Source organism: Macadamia integrifolia, chromosome 2, assembly GCF_013358625.1.
Source record: "Macadamia integrifolia cultivar HAES 741 chromosome 2, SCU_Mint_v3, whole genome shotgun sequence".
In the NCBI taxonomy this organism is placed as follows: domain Eukaryota; kingdom Viridiplantae; phylum Streptophyta; class Magnoliopsida; order Proteales; family Proteaceae; genus Macadamia; species Macadamia integrifolia.
Genome location: NC_056558.1, coordinates 37221401 through 37243109, shown reverse-complemented (window position 1 = coordinate 37243109; position 21709 = coordinate 37221401). Strand labels below are relative to the sequence as shown.

Sequence of the window (21709 nt, the reverse complement as noted above, 5' to 3'; positions counted from 1 at the left end):
AGGATAACAGTAAATAAATGGCTTGAAAACAGAGAACAATTTCAGATTTCAGTAGGGGGGAATGAGAGGATAACAAGGAGTCAATGGAGATGGAATGGGGAGGAGATTTACCTACCTTATTGCTGTCCAGATCTGAGGAGAAGAGAAGAGGCCGAGGTCTTCCAAAATGCAGAGATGCAGCCCACTTTGGTTGATGAAGAAAAAAATCCAGCCTGCTGTGTAGTGATCTTTGTTGTTGCCGATGGAGCTTGTGTGGGTGATGGAGCTTTCAACAGCTCACGAACAACGGATACAGCAGCAGCAATAACCGAGAGACAGAGGATGAGAGAGAGAGACTAACGAGAGGGAGAGAGAGAAATGTCGAGAAAGAGGGGGCAGTAGAGAGAGACAGAGAATTGTGAGAGAGAGGGGTGATGGCTTTTCTCCATTCAAAATAATTTTTTTTTCCATTAATTCCCATCGTGGCCAATGGCCTTACATAAATAGTGAAATAATTACTAAAAAAGAAAAGGTTATCCTGGGAACATAATCTCAGAATAAAGAAGTTTCATAAAAAAAAACAAATAGGAAATAAAGTAGTTTCCTACTTAATTCAAATACCTAAATAAACAAGATACTAGGAAATAAACTACTAAAATAACAAATCAGCAGTGGGTTCCACAAAATCTGGACGATAGGAGAGAGAGAGAAAGAGACCAGCGATAGTCTCTTTCCTCATTCTCACGGTAGAGGTCGACCAGCAGCCTTCTTTCTCCTTTCCTCCTTCTTTCTTCTAGTTTCCTTCTGTGAGACTATCTTCCTGCCAAATAGAATGCAAGCGTGGCTGGGTCTTGTGTCTACGTCGCTGGTACACACGGATGTCCCCATCTCCTTTTATATTTTTTGGTTTCATTATAATGGGCCTAATTTATAAGCCCATAAAGTGGGGATAAAGTTAGTACACATGATTAGTGGTTAAGTGTTTGAGTTAGATTAGAATACATAATAGCTAGATAGAGTTCTGATTTGAGTTTAATTATTTTATTATCTGTGTGTGTGTGTGTGTGATTAAGAGTCCTTTTATGAGTCAATTGGTCTTTATATATGTAATACACCCCCCTTCAATTGGAGATGATTTGAGTAAAGAATGAGTATTTTTTTTTTTTGAAGAGTTTTTGTGCTGTTGAGCAATGCATACAGGATTGGTATCCCATGCTTGATTTCTGCTATTCTCCTGTTCTCTTCTTGTCTCTTTGCCCTCCCTAGCAGATCAATCTCATATTTTTTCCCTCCTCTGTCGTCGATTTGATTTATCTCCTTAACAACGCAGTTGCTCCCTTGATCTCAGATCTGATCACATATTTGATCATTGGGCCTAGTTGCATATGAGATCCATAATCTAGATTTTCAGATTGCATCAGTGCGTGGTGTGCATGCTGTTGGAGTTAGTTTGTATCTAGATAACGAAGTACTCATCATTAAGATCACCTGAAAGTCAGCCCTATACTTCATTTAATTTCAAGTTATTGTTGTCTGAGTTACTATTTGGCCTTTTTTCCTTGCTGCCTTCGTCAGAAAGAGTTCTAGATTTCTGGACACCTTTCTCCTATTTAATTTGTTACTATACCATCTAGTTCTGGTTGTAAAAGAAACCAATTCCTCTTATGGGCCTATGATTTTGTAATTTCATGTTTGGGATGTACTTTCTAATTTCTGTGGATCATTGTCTACTGTATCAATCATATTCTTTCTATGGAAATCCTTCAGACATATACTTATTTCAAATTTGCAGATGCAAGAGATTTATGGGGCTTCTGGTTACTTCTTGGAACCTGAGGGAACAAATAAGAGAAAGCATTCGTAAGTTCACTTAATTTGTTGTCAACTGTAATCTGTTGTGGGAGGATAATGGCTAGGTTTTTGAAACTAGTGTTATAATGTGGATCTACTTATCTGAGCTCATAGTTTTTGAAAGTCACAATGGCTTTTCTTTTCCTTTCTGAGACATTCTTAGGCTGATAGCATATCATTGTATACTACATTTCTTGAGGGGATATTAGAAACCGAATCTGTATCATCCATAAGGGGCTTTAACTATGGTGTCATTGTTTACTTTCAGAAACTGGATCATATGACTTGTATCTATTCCTATTCATTTTTTCTTCTTACCCTGGATTAATCATTGGCAGGGAAGCAATTAAACTGACAGAGGTTTCTGTGAGTGATAAGTTAGAGGGCTTCCGTGCAACTAAAGAGGTATATATATATATATATATTGTTTAATGTTTGACATGTTATTACCCCCCCAAAAAAATGTTTGACATGTTTGGTTAGAAGTATGATTGATTGTTTTTTTTTTCTGAAGAGAAATTGCTTATGAGATCCTGTATGCTATTTGAAGCTAATATATGTTGGTAATCTCTTGGTTATAGTAATTGAAACATGTTTTGCTTATTGTTGCTCACCTTGCCTTTCTAGGATCTGGTTCTTTACCGGGTCTTCATTTTGGATCTTTTTTTTAATGTTTTAAACTTTTAATTAGCTTACAAAATTAGTTCCAATTGTTTCTTTTATCTGCTAAAACAAATTATTTTTATGGTTACCAAAAAATGGTTGGAAATGTTTCTCTTATGTAATAAGTATTCTGAAAAATAAATTAATACATCTGTGAATTACTTGTCTATCAAAAAATAAATTAATTCGGTTAATCCCTTTATTCCACTAAAGAAAGTTAAAAAAGTAAATCTATATACCTGCGATTATATGACCAATTGTATGCCATTTATAAGTTGATCAGTGATAATTTTCTTAGGACCCATTTTCACAAACTCATACCAATCCACAGAATTGCTCAAATTTGAATGTAAAAGATTTATTGTTGGAGTTAACCATGTGGATAATATATCAAATTCCATTCCTCCTTGACCGAAAGGAATTCCGGCTGACAAAGTAAATAGGACCAATATAAGTAGAGGGATTAGCCTATTCTTAAGAAAAATTGCCTTCATTTCTTTTTCTCCACCCTGCTTCTGGATTCTAGAAAGTTTAGGCCTTTGGGCCTGGCCGCCTGGGTTTACCTGTGAAGGAAAAAAAATATCAGTAGCAAAACTAGCAAACCATGTGATCAACGAAAAGAGAAATGGAAGCTTTAGCAAAAGTTAGACAAGGATTTTCGTATGCTACTATTGGTGCTCAGAAAAGCCAACATAGCAAGTTTTTCTAGTCTTACTTGCAACTCTGAACCATTGAGATTCCACTAAAAATGATGTTGAGCCTCTAACTACAGATTCCAAACTTCCCAACGTGAATTGGCTCTATGCCTGAGTATTTGATCTATGATTTGGAAATCAATTCAATATCTAATGAAAAAAAGGTTAATTCCAAAAACAGCCTCTGCTGGTTGTAGGGCTAATTCGTCTTCACAATAGAATAGGTGCAAATGCCCCTCCCACTTGGACCATTTCTGTTTCAGCACATTCTTCCCTGATTGGGCCACTTGGAAAGAGTAGGAAAGAGTAGGAGATTGAACCTTGCTAGAACTTTTCAAGCTTATGGAATTGAGGGTGTTAAGTTCAATTTTCATTTAGGATACTTGGAAGTAATTAAATCTCCTGCCTCAAACATAGTTGTCAAAGTGTCGCCTAGGCGACAACACTTTTTTTGGGACCTAGGTGTTCCACCGCCTTATTGTAGTTATCGCCTTGGTATTTTACTCTTCTCTACTACCCGCTTTCTTGGTCGGTTGTTTTACCAAAATTATTTGGCTTTAATATAATGGTAAACAATATAAACGAAGAAAAAAAGGAAGGAAAACAGAAAATTGAGTACGATGGGTGATATTTATCCAATTGTGCGTCTCAAGAATGTCTCCGTGTGTTGTGTGCCTCCTCGTCTCTTCTGCTCCACTACCCTCGCAGTTCGTGTGTTTTAACAAAAATAATTATATATTCTGGGTGAACTTGTTTTTCCTTACGTTGCAGACTTATAGTACACCAAAGGGGACTTTAGGGTGGATAGTTGTCTCCTGAACCTTACCACATGGTTTATGTCTGTTTGGGTTTGAAAAGTGGGAACAAAACTTTATCCATGTTTTAAAATCGTTCATGCATGCTTAGGTTGCCTAGGCGCGCCGCCTTGTCGCCTAAGTGCTTAGGAATGCCCTCCAACATTGTAAGTTGCAAACATGGGCGCGCTTATCAATAAATGAAGTTTCTGAATTTGGTTACATTTCTGGTACTAATCATTTGGTTGGTGCCAAAGTTGATATACCTGTTGGTTATATTGTTAACCGTTTGCTAGCTTGCTAGATTTTACATAACTTGCCACTATTCTTTTTTGTTTGGATGGTGTGGAAGACTATATTTTGTTCTTAGGTCTTTGATTGAGTTCAGCCACTGTAGATAGGAAGAAAAAATATTTATTAAAAAAAAAAAACCTTGAAAAGAATGAGGCAAAAGATTTTTTGCCCTACCCCATCGAGGAAGGGGATCTTGAGGATCTTGAGTACCCACTATTATTGTGCCATGTGGGAAAGTGATGTGGCTATTCTGTCCATTAGATACTGTTGATTTAGGGGAATGAATAACTTGTGTCAATTGACACCAAGCCTCCTTTATTTATAATAGTAGGGCTATGGTTTTAACAACTTACAATGACAAGTATGCCCATATGGACAGTTCTACCCTTATACCCACATTACAACACTCCCCCTTAAGTTGGTGCATGGATACCGCACATGCCCAACTTGCACAAACTAGAATGAAAAACTTTACTACTAATAATCCCTTTGTAAGACCGTTTGCTTGCTGATCTCCACTTCTCACAAAAGGGATGCATATAAGACCCTACTCCAGCTTCTCCTTGATAAAATGTCTATCAATCTCCACATGTTTAGTATGATCATCTTGAGTTGAATTGTGTGCAATGCTAATGGTTGACTTATTATGATAGTATAGCAACATGGGCAACTAGACAGGTATAACCAGGTCTTGAAGAAGTCCTTGAAGCCAAAGTAACAAATACCATGCGCCATGGCTCGAAACTTAGCCTCCGTACTAGATCTGGCCTCAGTTGCCTACTTTTTGCTACTCCATGTAACAAGGTTTCCACCAATAAAGGTACGGTAGCTTGATGTGATCGACGGTCATCTAGAGAGCCGGCCCAATTTGCATCAGTATAAGCCTCTACACGTATATGATCAAAAGGGGAGAACAAAAGGCATTTCCCTGGAGCTGACTTCAGGTAACAAAGAATGCGAAACACAACTTCCATATGAGAAGAATGGGGATCATGCATGTACTGACTCACCAAACTAACTGTACGGACATTATCTGGTCTAGTATGGGACAGATAAATGTGTCATCCAACTAACCTCTGACATCGACCCTTATCAATAGGCTCACCTTCCTTGCTTTTCAGATGAGTATTGGCCTCAATAGGTGTGTTAGATGGCTTTCATCCTAACAAACCAGTCTTTGAAAGAAGATCGAGGGTGTATTTTTGCTGCGAGAGAACTGCACCTTTGGTAGACCATGACACCTCAATACTAGGGAAGTATTTCAGCTAGACTAGGTCTTTGGTCTTAAACTCCTTACCTAGATAAGCCTTGATCTTAGAGATTTCAATAGAATCATTCCCAATGACAACTATATCATCCACATACACAATAAGGATGGTAACTAGGTCACTTAACCTCTGTATGAATAGGGGTGATCAACATTACTTTGTTTAAATCCTATTACAATCATCGCCCTATGGAAGCGGCCAAATTAGCCTTTAGCCTATATAATGCCCGCTTTAGTTTGCAAACTTTCCGTTAAGTTTCTTTGCCAGAATAGCCTGGAGGGACATCTATATATACTTCCTTAGTTCGTTCACAATGGAGGAAAGCATTATTGACATCCAACTGCTATAGATCCCATATGAAGTTCACAACATAAGAGATAATCACTCGGACTATGTTCATCTTAGCAACAGGGGCAAACGTCTCCTGATAGTCAACCCCATAGGTCTGAGTAAAATCTTTGGCCACCAATTGTGCTTAGTATTTATCTACAGTTCTATTTGCGTTCTGCTTGAATTTAAACACCTATTTGCATCCCACAATCTTCTTATGTAATGGAAGTAACAAAGTCCCACATGCCATTCTTTCCAAGTGCCCTCATTTCCTCATCCATTGCATCTTTCCACTGAGGTTTTGCAGGAGCCTCCTACTAGGTCTGGGGAATGGAAACGGAGGACGAAGAAGATACAAAAGCACAGTAGGAAGGAGATAGGGAATTATAAGACATACATTAGAAATAGGTTGTTGAGTACACGTCCTACTTCCTTTATAAACAACAATAGGAATATTAAGAGATGGATTAGGAGGGAAAAGGTTACCTGATGTGATAGTGGACTCTGGATCAAAGGGAAATTGTGATTGGCCAGGAGCAATGGTAGTGGTAGTGGTGGTAGTTCTCTTCTTCCAGCGAGAATACACCTGTAACCCTTCTGAGCAGACTGGGGCTCCCCTTATACAGAATCCTTTTTTGTCCCTTTTTCAGTCACAATCTCCTCTTCCACCTAGTGAAGTGGTGGACCATCAAATAGAGGTATCAAAGGTTCCTCTTCCTTCCAACAGACCCTCCTGAGGAGGTGCCAAAGAGGAATTGTAAGCTACATAAAGAGACACCAGAGTCCCCTAGGATAAACATTCCAAGTCCATTTAGGAAACACACAAGCATTGGGAGGTGCATCCATGGTAACTAGTGTACACCGGGAGGGTGACTGGTAACACTTGTATCCCTTCTGAGTGGTAGGGTATCCCATAAAGAGACACCAGAGTCCCCTAGGATCAAGCTCATGGAGATGATGGTTTAAGGCAAACAAACAGAACCAAAAACCTTGGGAGGTACCACAAAAGGTCAGGATCTAGTAAGAGTCTCCATAAGACATTCAATTCCAGTATATGAGATCGCATTCAGTTAATAAGATATGCCATAGTAAGAAATTCTTCACTCCAATATGGGGTAGGCACATGCATCTCAAACATAAGGGATCTAGCTACCTCTAACAAGTGTCTATTTTTCCTCTCTGCAACCCCATTCTGAGTAGGAATATATACACAACTGGTTTGATGAACAATGCCATGATCTACAAGGTAGGTCTAAGATGAACCTTTTTGTATATTCTATATTGTCATCAATTCTCAGGACCTTAATTCTAGCATCATATTAGTTCTAACCAATTAGTGAAATTGCTGGAAACACCAAAAACACATCATTCTTACGATGCAACAGTTTTACCCATGTGAGGCAAGTATGGCAATCAATGAAATTAACAAACCATCAATGACCAATCACAAATACATGGAGGGCTAGGCCCCAAACATCAAAATGAATAAAGGAAAAAAGAATACCACTTTTATTATCAGACTAGAATAAACATTCCAAGTCCATTTAGGAAACACACAAGCATTAAAAAAGAAAAAAAAAAACTGGTTCTAATTACATTGCTTAAATAAAACTGGAAATAACAGATAAAGTTTGCAAAGGGGGATGCCCTAAATGACGATGCCAACCATATAATTTTGATAATGCTAACTTTGAAGCTGTGTAAAGTGTTTGAGTAGGTATAGCTGGTGTAGATCCACTGTCCAAATACTATAGGTCAATAGTAGGTAACCCCTAGCAATGAAGGGGGTCATCGAAGTTATAAGATAGGACATTACCAAGAAGTTGGCAGCATGCCATTTGTCCTGAGAAGCACCAGCAGCATACGGGCAAGTAGTAGCACCCGTGAGGTACCTGGAAAACCTTGGGAACTGATAGACAGGAAACAAGACCTGGACCACTCAGATAGTTGTTCCCATCCAACTTGATGGGGCTAGCAGGGAACGAAGGGTAGTCTCCATTGGAACCACGGTCTACCCTATTTAAAAGGGCTGATATAGTCGAATCTTCTGACGCCATATGTGATGGTCTCAACAGAATCACGAACAACTACAAACTTCTAAATCTAACACTTCATAGAGATCTGAGACCAATAGATAGGGAAGAATCCACAAAGAAGACCCCTGGTGAGAAGACACTCACCATTGAGGGTAGATCAACCCGCACCAAAAGAGAGAGACTCGGGGGAAGAGAAAGTGCTCGAGAGAGAGAGAGAGAGAGAGAGAGAGAGAGAGAGAGAGAGAGAGAGGCTTGTAGGGTAAGGCGAGAGAGGTGCGAGAGGTGAGGAGTGGCGAGAGAAATTGAGAGAGAGAAAGCGGAGAGAAGTTAGGGAGAGAGAAAGTGAGAGGCGAGAGGGATTTGGAGGGCTGTGGTTGGTGGTTAGGATACCATGAGGAGGTGATGGGTTTGGGAGTCGATGGAGAGGGAGCAGAAGGGAGGTGGTAGGAAAGGTAGGGGACGATTAGGGTTTGGAGGCACCAGAAGGGTCTTGCTCTAATACCATGCTGATTTAGGGGAATGAATGACTTGTGTCAATTGACACCAATCCTCCTTTATTTGTAATAGTAGGGTTAGGGATTTAACACCTTCCAATGACAAGTATTCCCAAGAGGACTTGGTTGGATTAGTGACTTGTCAATTCAGAACCTAATTCTATCAAATACCCTCTCATGTATTGGCATGCATCTTGTTAACTCTAATTTCCATTTAGGCTGAATTTGATAAGTGAGTAGGGGACCTTGGGGTCTATCTTTCCAAATTTGGGCCCCAATTGAGCTAGTGCATGGCTGATATTTGGGCACATGGTAAATGAACAAAATCATTGTTTTTCCGCTCCAATTTCTCATCTTCTTCCAAGATGCTCTGTATAAAGTTCAGAGATTTCCGCTGGAATCCTTCCTAGGTGGTCATAGAGGAAACCGGAGCTTGAAAAATATTTACTGTTATATTGGAGTTCAGGATAAATGAATCCTTTCGGCGCAAAAATTCTTGGCCACATTTGAGCATGTCAAGTTGCCAATGAAACTTGTGCTTTGGAAACTTTAACAAAGTGGTTGTGTTCATTTTTTTTTTTTGAGTGAAACTTCTATGACCTTGGTGTTGAAATCCTTAGTGAAATTTTAAGTATTTAGAGCATGAAGCTTCCTCTGGGAAGCAAAGGACTCCAAGAAAGATTGCCTAATAAACCTTGAAATTGCATATATGTCTAACGAGAGCAGTGGGTTGAGAGAAAACTACATTATTAAGTCAAGTAGCCTTGGAGCTCTAATGCAGGAGCACTTTCATTGAACGGCCCAAACCCATTGAGCAGCCCAGATGGAGAAGAACCAAATCCAAATTTGGTCTTTGGTCTCGTAGGATAATATGAATTTATTTCTATTCTTTTGGGATTATTTTTATTTTTATTTATCTTTTTTATAGGAGTTTTAATTAGAGTTAAAGTTGTAGGAGATAGGCTAGTTAATTTTGGATTCTATTTTGGTTTCAAAGTTTGGTTGAGTTTGTTTCAGTTTTGGAGTCTAGTTAGGAGTCCTTTATTTTCCTCTTTAAATAAAGGCATGAAATCAACGTTTTAGAGAGATTTGAGAATAGATAAGATTTGAGTTTTTTATGGTACCAGGTAGATACAATAGCAAGATGTTGTGAGACCTTTCTTCCTCTCTTCTTTTTTCCTCCTCTCCCTTCTTAATCTATTCAGTTCTCTTCCCTCTCCGGTAAGATATGTTCAGTCCTTCTTATTCCTTTATTTCTTCTTACTTCTCTGTTAAGTTCCTTCTTGTTTCTTCTCCTACTTCCTAATCCTCTTCTCTCTTTCCACTTTACCTGCGATCCTTGCTGTTTTCCTTTTCTGTTCTCTGCCAGCAATACTGTGTGGCTGAGAAAACATATGTCAGAGCTCTGTAACCTCTCCTCGTTTTGGACTGATCTTTTGGGGTTTACTTAGATACCCTAAAATGACTTTACCCCTTGAGAATCTGCCCTTAAGGAACCCATGTGGTGAGTTTCAAACCAGCAACTACAGCTGGTTGTTACCTTGCCTCTGGATCTGATTTTAGAGGTTCAATTCTCTCTCTTCACTTCTTGTTCCAGGAGTTCCTTGATTGCATTTGATAGATCATTGAGTTGGAGAGTCTTCCCAAAAAATCCTGATTTGATTTGAGATCCGATTGAAGAGTTCTAACACAAGATTTGAGGACTCCTTTACTGCTGGTATTTGGTTCTGCATTTGACCAAGTCATGAGATTGAAGAAGACACACCCTTCTCCCCCATGATTCCTTTTTTGCTTTATTTTTATTTCCACTTTTCATAATTACCCCTCCCATTTTCCTTTATCCTAGTTTGTCCATATTTTACAAATCCTTCCAAGCCTGTCCCGAGAAAATGAATGCTTATCCCTTTTATGTCTTTGCCCCACTTAGTCTACCTAACAACCCCTTGAAATTTCTGGTTATTTACCAAAATGCCATTGCTTTTTAAAACTTGGAGTCTTATTGATTGCGTGGGCCCATAAGTGATCCGAGCCGGGTTTTGGAACCCCGGATTGCATTGAGGTCCCTAAGGGAATCCTAAAGCTCTCGGATTCAGTAATGTGGCACTCTTACATTGCCAATCGAATCTCATTAGCTTGCCTTTGAGCATTGCTTTGATCCTCACCTTATTCACATAGTTCATTCAATGTGAGATTAATTTGAGGAATGATTTTTAGCATTCATTAGTACTATATGGATTGATGTTTCAGCTTCCACAGAAATCAGGTCAATTCACTTGCGGTCTAGCTAATGATTGTTGAGGGAGATGCAGTTTTATGGCCTATTGCTTACCTTATATAGAGTCGTTGGAAGCTGTTCCATCTTTCTCCTTGAGGAAGCCTGGCCTTTATCATCCTCATTGAACATATGCACCTTTTATGCTTAGATTGGAAAATTATTTTTCAGGTGAGCCATGAGCTAACTAAACATGGTTTTGAAATTGAATCGATGTATATTTTGGCATGTGGGGTCACAGGACCCAACTTTGTTGCTTTTTTCTTTTGTCATCAGACTCATCACATGACCCAACTTTGTTGCTTTTTTCCTTTTTCCAACTTATACATCTTCACTTTTTGTTTGCCATGCTCGTCAGGTATTCCTCTTGTTCATTGACTGATTTTTTGTATGTTATCAGTTTTCCTTGATTACATATTTTTGTTGTCTTTCCTGATTTCTGATGTTATTGTCATCTTCTCTGAATACATATTTTCCATGGGTTATCTGCAGCTTTTCAGAGGGTTAAGTTTTCCAACTATATCATCTGTTGGGCCAAATGCAGCAATTATTCATTATGGACCAGAACCAGAAAAATGTGCTGAACTTGATGCGGATTGTATTTACTTATTTGATTCAGGAGCACAGGTTTATCTACAATCTTGAATAGCTTGTCCATTAAATGTTAGAATGCCATTGCCAGTTCTTTACCATCTCTTTTTCTTCCCTCTCCCCACTCCCTCCACAACCTCCCTATTTGGTGTGTGGGTGGTTCCAGATGGCCTGTGTATGATTCTTCTATATGGGACTCACCCGTTTCTCATCAGGCCATGGGGAATGTGGTCAATCTAGATTGTCCATCTGATAGGAAATCCGGGGATTGGCTGGCCCTGTGTGGATTTCCATTATGTACTTGAGCTTATATTTTACAGTAAATGGGCAAGTTTTTCTTCGTACAACAGCCGGTAGGATTTTTAAGATTTTGATGATAAAGAATGGCAGGACTTTTGTCATTTTTCATAGAGCTACTGAGCTTGGAAGTGCCTTAAGTATGAAGGATGAGATGGGAAATGTGTGGTGTCCACTTCATAATTGCCATCTTTAAGATTCCCAGTCCATGGGTCCTGTCACTGCATGTAGTGTTTCAAAAAGCTTATATTACTTCCATTTATTATAGCTAGCTTTGCCCTTCAGTTATATTATTTCTCAACTGTAATTGGTTGGTTTTGAAGTATCAAGATGGAACAACTGATATAACACGTACAGTTCATTTTGGGAAACCTTCAGCTCATGAGAAGGCATGCTATACTGCGGTAGGTGGACTCTCTTGCTAGTGTTCAAAATTAAATGTTATTTCGTCCTTATGGTTTAATACTGTTTATACTGATCATTCAAAATCAGGAGTCGGGACATGTGATTGTCCTACTAAATTAAATTTAGTTCAAGAAAACATTATTCTTCTGACTTTTGTAGGGATACCAATTGGGCAGATTTAAAAAAAAAAAAATTAAATCCCAACCCTATTAAATCTCATCAACACTAACCTTTCCACCCTGATTTAGTGATTCCATAAGATGTTGGGTCTTCAGGTTTTTTCTCTCTCTCCATTTCCATTCCAAAACTGACCCTAAACACCTATGAGGATCATCTAGATGTATACATTTACGTTGCTGTTACCGAATAGTTCAAGCTTTTAGGCTAAGCGGGTGGTGAACATGGTATCAGAGCAGGGAGGTCGAGTGTTCGCCTCCTTGAAAGTGCAACAGGTTTCCCTGACACTTCTTCCCCCTTGGTGCTACATGAAGAAAGAGATCCCGCGTGAGTGTCAAGTGCAAGGACCATACGACAACAGGCCTACACTTGCTCGGGGGGGTTGATGGAGGCATGGAGGGCCTTAGGGAAGGAAGGGAAGATCAAAGTAGTAGGGGGGAGGAAGGGAATCATACATTCGCACAGTGCACAAATCATACCAATCCTCATTCAAATTAATTCACTCTAACTTGTCCGTCGGTTACAACCTATATATAGGGAAAATAGAGACATGAAATTAGAAACTCAACTGAAATAGTGTCTAGCCTAAACTAGGAAACAACCATAAAAGGAAACTAATGCAAGGAAAGAAAGCCTAACTCCTACGTTCAAGTCTGGAAAGTAAAAAGCATGAAATAAAAGACAGGTAACTACTAAGTTTATTTCTAACCCTTGTTGGACCAAAACCTTGGGCTAGACTAGTTCTTCTTAGCTCTTGGCTTCAAAATTCGGTCATGCTGGTCCAACCATGCAAGTGCGGATGTATCTATATCAACTCTCCTTTGCTGAAAGGAACTCGACTCCGTCGAGTTTGGATGAGGTCCAAGAATGCTATCAAAGTCGATGCGGTTGAGAAGAAAATTACCAGCTGTCCTCTTAAGTTTGAGGGGGAAGATCATTTTCCGGAAGAAACTTCATCTCAAGTCCACCATGCTGAAAGGAGTATATATTCTCATATCCATAGTGCTTGGCTTTCTTGTCAAACAACCATGGGCACCCCAAAGGAATGTGACAAACTTCCAAAGGAAGAACATCACATTGCACCTGATCAATCAGTCCACCAATGGAATACGTGAGCAAACACCTTTCATTAATTTTCAGATTATTGTTCACCCATCCAACCTTGTAGGGATGCGGATGAGGCTCCGTTTTTTGACCTAGCTTGTGAACAGTGTTTCAGTGATGACATTGGTGCAACTACCGGGATCAATCACCATATTACACAAGCTATTGTTGCATCGCACCCTGGTTTGAAAGATACTATTACAGCGCCAATCGTCCTCGGGAAATTTTGTGCAGTCAAAAGAGGACGGATCACATAACTAGGCTCACTATCACATTCAGTCTCTAGATTTACTGTTCCTGTTTTCGGTTGCTTTTCTGGTACATAGGGTATAAAATTGTCCTTCTGGATGTACGCTAACAACCGGTTAGGACACTGATTAGCTTGATGACCGTATCCCTTGCATGTGAAACATTGAATTGATTCTTTTGGAAATACTAAGTTCCTGTTATAACCACGCCGAGATGAGGAGTAGGGAAGAAAGGGAAGATCAGAGTAGCAAGGGGAAGGAAGGGAATCACACACTCACACAGAGTGCACAAATCATACCAATTCTCATTCAAATTAATTCACTCTAACTTGTCCATCGGTTACAACCTATAAATAGGGAAAAGAGACATGAAATTAGAAACTCAACTGAAATAATATCTAGCCTAAACTAGGAAACAATCATAAAAGGAAACTAATGCAAAGAAAGAAATCCTAACTCTTACGTTCAAGTCTGGAAAGTAAAAAGCATGAAATAAAAGACAAGTAACTACTAAGTTTATTTCCAACCCTCGTTGGACCAAAACCTTGGGCTAGACTAGTTCTTCTTAGCTCTTGGCTTCAAAAGCAAGTCATGCTGGTCCAACCATGCAAGTGCAGCTGTATCTGCATCAGGGGGGTTGATGTACATTTACATTGTCCTCACCTAACAGTTTGAACTTTTAGGCTAAGCGGTGGCAAACAGATCAAACCAGACCTAACCAATGAGATTTTCTCAAACATTTCATATTATTGCCTCATTACATAGATTACTTAAATGACTATTGACTGTGTGATATTGCTTTGGATTTTGTTGATGAAGTTCTGCCTGTTCAATCCTTTACACTGCTATACAATGTATAAGATATTTTGGTCCTTATTTCAGTTTGTGTCATCTTGTGAATCTTTTTTCCCACTAGTTAGAATTTGTATCAGCTTTCCTAACAGTTGTTTAGTTTGAATGGTGGAGTACAGGTACTTAAAGGCCATATTGCTTTGGATACTGCCAGATTTCCCAATGGAACGAATGGTATTGTCAAGTTACTGTTCATCTTTATGGACTTTATAGTTGAATGGATAAATGTTTGGAACCATGCCTATCTTCAAGGACTTGTAATAGGTTTCACTTTTATTTTAAAAATGCTTCCTTACAGGACATGCGCTTGACATTCTTGCTCGAGTTCCATTGTGGAAGGATGGTCTTGATTACCGACATGGTACTGGTCATGGGATTGGGTCTTACTTGAATGTTCATGAAGGTATGCACATTTGATGTGGTAAAACTTCTCTTTGTGGACCCCCTAGAGTTTCTATTTCTATTTGATGTGCCTGCAATCTGATGTTACAAATTCATTTAATGTGTGAGCAGGACCTCATTTAATTAGTTTCAGACCACAAGCTAAAAATGTGCCATTACAAGCTTCAATGACTGTAACGGACGGTTAGTATCATGATTTCACTTATTGTTTCTATGGCTTTACATTTGAAAAGATTTGTTCATATGATGTCGACAATTTGCTCATATACTTCCATCAGTTGTTAGGCCTGGGCTACCTGTTGGTGGAGTACAATCTAGAGTATGCAATTTTTCTTTAGGGTCCTTCTATTTGTCACTATGAAGAGTGAAGTAGTTCAATTCACTATCTTTGGTGAGTTGAGGTGGAGGGCTAAATTTTGCAAATTCATTTCTAATAGAATCTTCTGAGGGGACTGCGTCCAGCTCCAAATATCATTCTCACTCCGGTGGCAAATCAAAACAGAGCTCCTGCTTCTGCCTCCACCTACCCTCTCTCCCCCTTCCTCACTTGAGACCTCACTTCACCCTCTTCCCCCAACCACACCTGCCTCCCACCTCTATATTCGTCTTTTGCGGACAAACATAGGCTTGACACCTCCTAAGGTTTTAAGTATCAGTAGGTATCGTATCAGCCGATACTTCGGTATAAGTGGGGTACTGATACGTATGATACTAATTTTTCCAAAAAAAAAAATATGGTATCGACCGATATGGGTCTGATATTGTCTGATATGGGTAAGATACACTTGATGTGCCTCCTTAAACCTGCAAAACAGAAAACAATGAGACTTAGAGCAATCGAAGGCATTGAAAAAACTTATTTTTCTCTTCAATATGACTTGGAGAAAATCATCTAACATAAAAACGACCTAATATTCACCGTTTCAAAAAATTTTTGGGGACTAATAGTTCTCAAATCACGGATCGAAATAGATTTGGATGAAAAAGTGGTAAAAGTTGTAGATCTCTCTCTCTCTCTCTAGTGCTAAAATCTCTTTCTTTCTTTCTTAATTCATTTATTTATTTATTTATTTATGCATTACTAGATAGATTAAAAAGACTCAAATCCTTCATCAAGATGATATATATTTACATATTTCATGATTAGATGTTTTATGCTTCAAAATTGTATGTTATATGTATCATATGTACATCCATGCATTTATAAGGAGGGCCTCGGCGCAACGGGAGGGTTGCTCCATTGCGACCTAGTGGTCGTGGGTTTGAGTCAGGAAACAACCTCTCCTCAAAGTAGGGGTAAGGCTGCATACATTATGACCCTCCCCAGACCCCATAGTGGCGGTGATGTAGATCCACACATTGGGAGGACCTATTGCAGGAAGAAAGGCCCATCCCAAGGTGCGGATCGATCCACTTAAAGAGTGGGCCCATTGATTTCTTTATTAGTTTTACTTTATTTTCAATAAAGGGCCATGGGGGGCCATCGGTTGTGAGGCCCACTAGGGGCTATTAGTTAAGTGAGTCACTCCATGTTGGAGTTGAAAGTCCTAGTCTATTTCTAATTCCTAGTTCTAGTCTATTTCTAATTTCCTAGTTGTAATAGGAGTTCATCTCCTAGTCCTAGTATGGCTGCTTGTAGCTAGATCTGCCCCTATAAATAGAGGAGCTTATGTAACTTTAATTTTCAGGTTTGAATAAAAGAATATTACAGTCAAACTGTTAGAACAGCCAAGATAGCTATGGGTGAGAAGCCCTGGCCGAGACAGTCACTCCTCCCCCATTTTATCTTTGTTCTTTGCTCTGTTATTCTTGTATTCGATCACTTTTAAATTCTCTGTTTATTGCTGCTACTGTTACTCTATTAATCCTGCCAGAAGCTCCCAGAAATCATAATTGATCAGTAGGGAGTTCTTGTTTTGTTTTGGATTGATCTCCAGAAGTACTACCAACTGAAATCAGTTCTGTCCAGCATTCAAAGGACTGGTTTGACATTATCTGAGGACTACTCGATCCACTCCTGCAGGCCATCTGAAGTCATCTGCTGCTGTTCTTGAAAGGTCCCTCAGTTTCTCTCTCCTAGGGCTGGAAATCAAGAACTTTCAGATCTCCTTCATCCACTGACAGAATCTTCTCAAGTTTACAGGTTATTGTTGCCACCTAGGGTCCCTCACTCAACCAAGAGTGCAGCTCCATTGGAGCCACACACAGCCAGCCACACCTCTCTCTCTCTCTCTCTCTCTCTCTCCCAATCGTAGGTTTCTTTCGCCTCTCTTTTGGGATAGTCTTGGATTGGGTTTTGCTCCTGTTTTCAGTTTACACTTTTGGTATTGTTTGCTGGTTGTTTCTTTGTTATTCTCTTGGGTTTCTATCAGCTATTCTTAAGGCCATTGTGGGAAGGTTACTTGTGTACTTGGGGTTATCCTTGTGGGAGTTAGTTTCTTGTTATCTACTCCTACATTAGGCGGGAGCCTCGTGCAATGGGTAATGCCTTTTTTTTTTAGTAAGTACATCCCTGTATTTCTTGACCATTTCCATGCATATCGTGCGTCTCTCCGTGATGAGACAATATGCCTATTAAAATCACCCCTTGAGTTTGATACCCGTTGCGGGTACTCAAATCCTTGCCTCTCTCTCTCTCTCTCTCTCTCTCTCTCTCTTCCTTCCCCATCCCTAGGCCCTCACTTCACCCTCTTCCCCAAACCACTCGTCTGCCTCCTACCTCTCTTTTCTAATGCAAAAAAAAACAGAGGCTTAAAGCCAACAATATCAGATAAAAACAAAGTGCCTCTCTCTCTAAGTGCATTGGACATTTCTTGACTGGAAGTGGAGGAGCTCCATCTTGTATGATTGGCGGTTACTGTAATCTTCCTAAACTCAACAAGTATGACAGACACAGCTCTCTTCCATCAGTACGTCCTTCGCAATCTTGGGCCATGAGGGCATCAGTGGCAGCATCTGGTTGGATTGGAAAATAGTGGTTTTGGCCTTGATTACAATGCCGCTGGATCAAGATGAGATTGCAGGTTTCGGATGAGGAAGAGAGTGGGCGTTGACCCCTGACAATTGGACAGGGTGTTAGGAAATTAGTTAAAGAAGGTGGATGGGCTCTGCTTGTTACAAAGGATTAGGCCATCAATGTGCTTCCATGTCCATGTTTGACACCACCATGATCATCACTTATGAGTTTCTCAAACATCTGTCTGGTAAGAATCAAGAGAACTTGACATCATGAACAACCCTGAACAGAGGGATGAACTCAAAAGTCACAGTAAGGTAAAAGAAAAAAAGTAATCCACCACTTTGGAGGGAGTGGATCCTTTCTTCAAGCTTCCTGGCATGTGCTTCAGCGGAGCCAATACTTATGGTTTGGGAAGGGAAGCAAGCAGAGTCGAAGTTAAGGGAGAGAAAGGGGGAGAACTTCAGTCCCGATTCTGTTATCCTAATGCTGGAATTGAACTTCAGTCTCTTCTTCTTCCACTTCTGGAAGCGCTGATCATTGCTCATTTGCATGATTGCATCCGATGGCGGAGCCAGAGAGGGAGAGAGAGGGTAGAGGGAGCCTGTAGAGATTCCTTCAAAAGTGAATTTACAAGAATTACCCCACTCCAAATCAGGAAAAACACTTGTGGGGGTAAAAAAAATAATAATGAAGTGAATTCATTGACTATTCATAGGTATGGGGAAGAAAACCCTTTTCTTTAATTTTTACTTATTTCCAATCCAGAAGGATTATAGGGACATGTGCATGCCCTTTTAAGTTTTAAGTTGGATGGATTGCGATTTTTCTTTGAAGAAGAAGAAGAAGCTACTGTTGCACATATCCCTGTGATTTTTCTTTGAATTCCTCTCAGGTCTCCATCAGGGTATGTTTGGCTGCAGGGATGAGGGTGGTATCTGCTAATAAGTTTCTTCTTGTCTTTGATAAGGTGAAAACACCTTTTCCATACAATGCTTCCAACTGAATGATGGGATAAGTGGAAATAGTCTACAATGCGCCTTATGGACATATGGTGGATAAATGTATTCATCCCTTATCCCTCATTTTGCTGCAGGTGAAAGAGCCGGTAAGCTCTTAGCCATGATTTTTCAAAAGCTGGACAAAACTACTCCTGCAGCCAAAAACCACTTTTGGAGTTTTACCGTCTAGTTATGTATGATTGTTTAACACCCTCTGACCAATAGAAAGAAGTTATGGATGGTTGAAAATGATCATCGAATGGGTATGCATACATAAAGAAATATATAAATAAACAAATATATATTAAGGTGATGATGGTACAATTTTCAACTTTTTGTATTACTCTGGACTCTCACTGCTCTTTAGTTTCAATGGACCATAGAAGTCTACTTGGTTTCATTTGAGCCATTGCACAGGAATTTTTTCCATTTTCAGCTATGAAGGAGAAGCGAAGTGGCAAATATTAAAACAAGGCTGATAATATTACCAACTTAAATAGATAAATAAAGAAAAAAATTACAGAAATACACACAAAGGAAGAAGGAAAGTTGTGTTAGAGAAGAAAGTGGAGGGGGGGGGGGGAGGAGGGGCAGGAGAGGAGGGGCCAGAGATGAGAAGGTAGAGGAGTGGACTGTACCTGTTCCAAAGGATGACATGCATCAGATTCAGTCTCTCTCTCTCTCTCTCTGGGCCTTGTGGCCCTTATCCCCTCTAATTCTCTCTATGGAGTCTTGACTTCAAGTAATTAAGGATGTACAAACCCTGTTTGAAACACTTAGAGAATTTCTTTCTTTTTCATAGATCTTGTATCACTTGCATAGGGCAAAATGTAGTTGACCTAATGTCCACAGCCAAAGCAATGGACCCTGATTAAAACCCTTATTTTGGAATTTTCTTAGTCCCTCTGTTTCACAAAAATATTCAATATTTAAAATCACATATTCTAAGTATTTATAATTAGTACTCTTTCCACATTATTTAAATGATTTTCCAAGTTTACAAGGTGGGGAGAAAATGGGAATAGTTAATAAATCAATGCATTGAATTCTTAAAATGGACCAACATTTTGAACAGTTAAAAAGCCCAAAATGGACATTTTTAAGGAACGGAGAGATTATTTAACACCAGCACCTGCATCTGGGTAACACTGGATAAAATTTGAGGTTGCTCTTGTTTCTCTATGGAAAAACCTAGGGGTAATGAAATAACCACAGTTCTAATTGAACTAAAATTTCTGATTCTGCAGTACCTACAGCATATTTAGCATCACATTCTTGTTTTTTAAGAACAAAGAATACTTGTTCTAACGATAAAAAAAAATAAAAATAAAAATACTTGTTCTAAATTGGTTGATTAATGGTTTTGATGAATTTCCATTGGACTTATTTCAGAACCTGGTTACTATGAGGATGGGAACTTCGGCATAAGATTGGAGAATGTGCTTATAGTCAAGGAGGCTAACACAAAATTCAATTTTGGAGAGAAGGGTTACTTATCTTTTGAGCACATAACATGGGTATGTCTGCATATTCATGAGCATCATAACTTTTTGCTGCTTACAGGGTCTTTTTACATCTCTCTCTTTTGATAATAGCCTATCAACTCTGAGATGTGGTTCTATTTTGTATGTCTGTAAACAACAGCATAATAAGATCTTAACCTGAATGGGTGATTGTCAAGGTGGACCAGCTGAGTCAGATGAGTCAATGGAATAGGTGGATATCTAAAAGCTAATCTTAATTATGTAACTGAGATTAGCTTGAATAAGTGGTTTTGTTGCTGGCTTTGTAGTTGGTTGATCTCAAAGAATTGTCCTGTTCTCCTGTTTGGTGCAACTCCAAGGTTTGGGAGAAAAAATTATTCCAGTTTGCCCTTCTTGCTTTTATCTAATTGGGGAAATTTGAGTCTCTTTTTTTAGGTGGCAGCTGAAAGATTGCTGAAAGTGTAGTTGAAGTGTTTTATTCAATTGACTGAATTACTGAAGTGAAATAAATTTGTTCAAAATATTCTAGGCAGTGGGTTGCTGTGACCGGGTTGATCAAATCTATAGTAGTATTTTGTTTTAACTTTTTCCTAAAGAACTATTAAGTTCTCAGAATTGTTATTCCTTAGTTGAGGAGAGGGCCTCCAGAAGTGATTTTGAATACCTGTGTATCTATACATTTCATGGTGCTTTGGAGCAGCCAAGTGATACGGTTTCTCCAAGTATTTGCATCTCCAGAGCTCAGTTGCCATCCTTCCTTGGCCATAGACTTAGAAATTATGCGACCAGGGCTTGTTTTCTGGCCATGGTTCATTCGTTCTCATTTCTGAAAGCATACATTTAGTCATGTGCCTAGGATGATTGTGTTGGTTTTCAGCTTTTCTCCTATATGATCTTCGAGCAATGAAGCGGTTAACCTGCCAGATTGGTGGATGCATAACACCTTTCATTAATCCACCCTTCAGGATGGTGGCATGTGAATGCTTCTGTAAGTTTTTGTGAGACCTACTTAATATATCTTCCTTTATGCAGGCCCCGTACCAGAAAAAATTGATGGACCTGCGACTATTAGCGCCGGAAGATATAGAGTGGGTAAACACATACCACGCCAGGTGTAGAGAAATTTTGGAGCCTTACTTGGATGAATCTGAGCTGGCATGGCTGACAAAAGCTACAGAGCCTGTAACTGTGTAAAGGTTTCTATTCACAGAATCCATTCAAAGCATCATCTTTTGCTTCAGCCAACAGTCTGAAAGGTGACTTGTTAATTATTACTGTGGTGCTTTCACAATTTAACTGAGCTGAAAATTTCTATACGTATCATTGAGCTTTATTACTGGAATCCAGTTGGGAAATTATCCTGTGTGAATAAATCTTTTGGTCAATGGGAATGCCAAAAAGAGGTCTATGTGGTTTAATGTGGTGGATGTATGCTCAGATCCTTGAAGATCTGTGGATGCAATGCACTCCACCAATTGACAAAATGTTATGATGAAAACAGGGCACTTATGAATTT

At 39.3% G+C, this 21709-nt stretch overlaps 1 protein-coding gene across 1 annotated transcript; it reads left to right on the top strand.

Moving 5' to 3' along the window:
- The first annotated feature begins 1738 nt into the window (after positions 1-1738).
- Positions 1739-21611, top strand: LOC122070733 (aminopeptidase P1-like). Its single transcript, XM_042634941.1, has 9 exons — positions 1739-1839; positions 2169-2235; positions 11169-11303; positions 11888-11968; positions 14470-14524; positions 14649-14753; positions 14864-14935; positions 20102-20226; positions 21226-21611. The coding sequence occupies exons 1-9, from the start codon at positions 1772-1774 to the stop codon at positions 21385-21387; spliced, it is 870 nt and encodes a 289-aa protein (XP_042490875.1). The 5' UTR covers positions 1739-1771; the 3' UTR covers positions 21388-21611.
- The last annotated feature ends 98 nt before the right edge of the window (positions 21612-21709 follow it).

Excerpts from the sequence above, each read along its gene's own strand:
- LOC122070733 (XM_042634941.1), top strand. The coding sequence starts at position 1,772 with ATGCAAGAGATTTATGGGGCTTCTGGTTACTTCTTGGAACCTGAGGGA. Across the intron at positions 11,304-11,887 it reads TATTTGATTCAGGAGCACAG|TATCAAGATGGAACAACTGA; the intron begins GTTTATCTACAA and ends TTGGTTTTGAAG. Across the intron at positions 14,525-14,648 it reads ATTTCCCAATGGAACGAATG|GACATGCGCTTGACATTCTT; the intron begins GTATTGTCAAGT and ends GCTTCCTTACAG.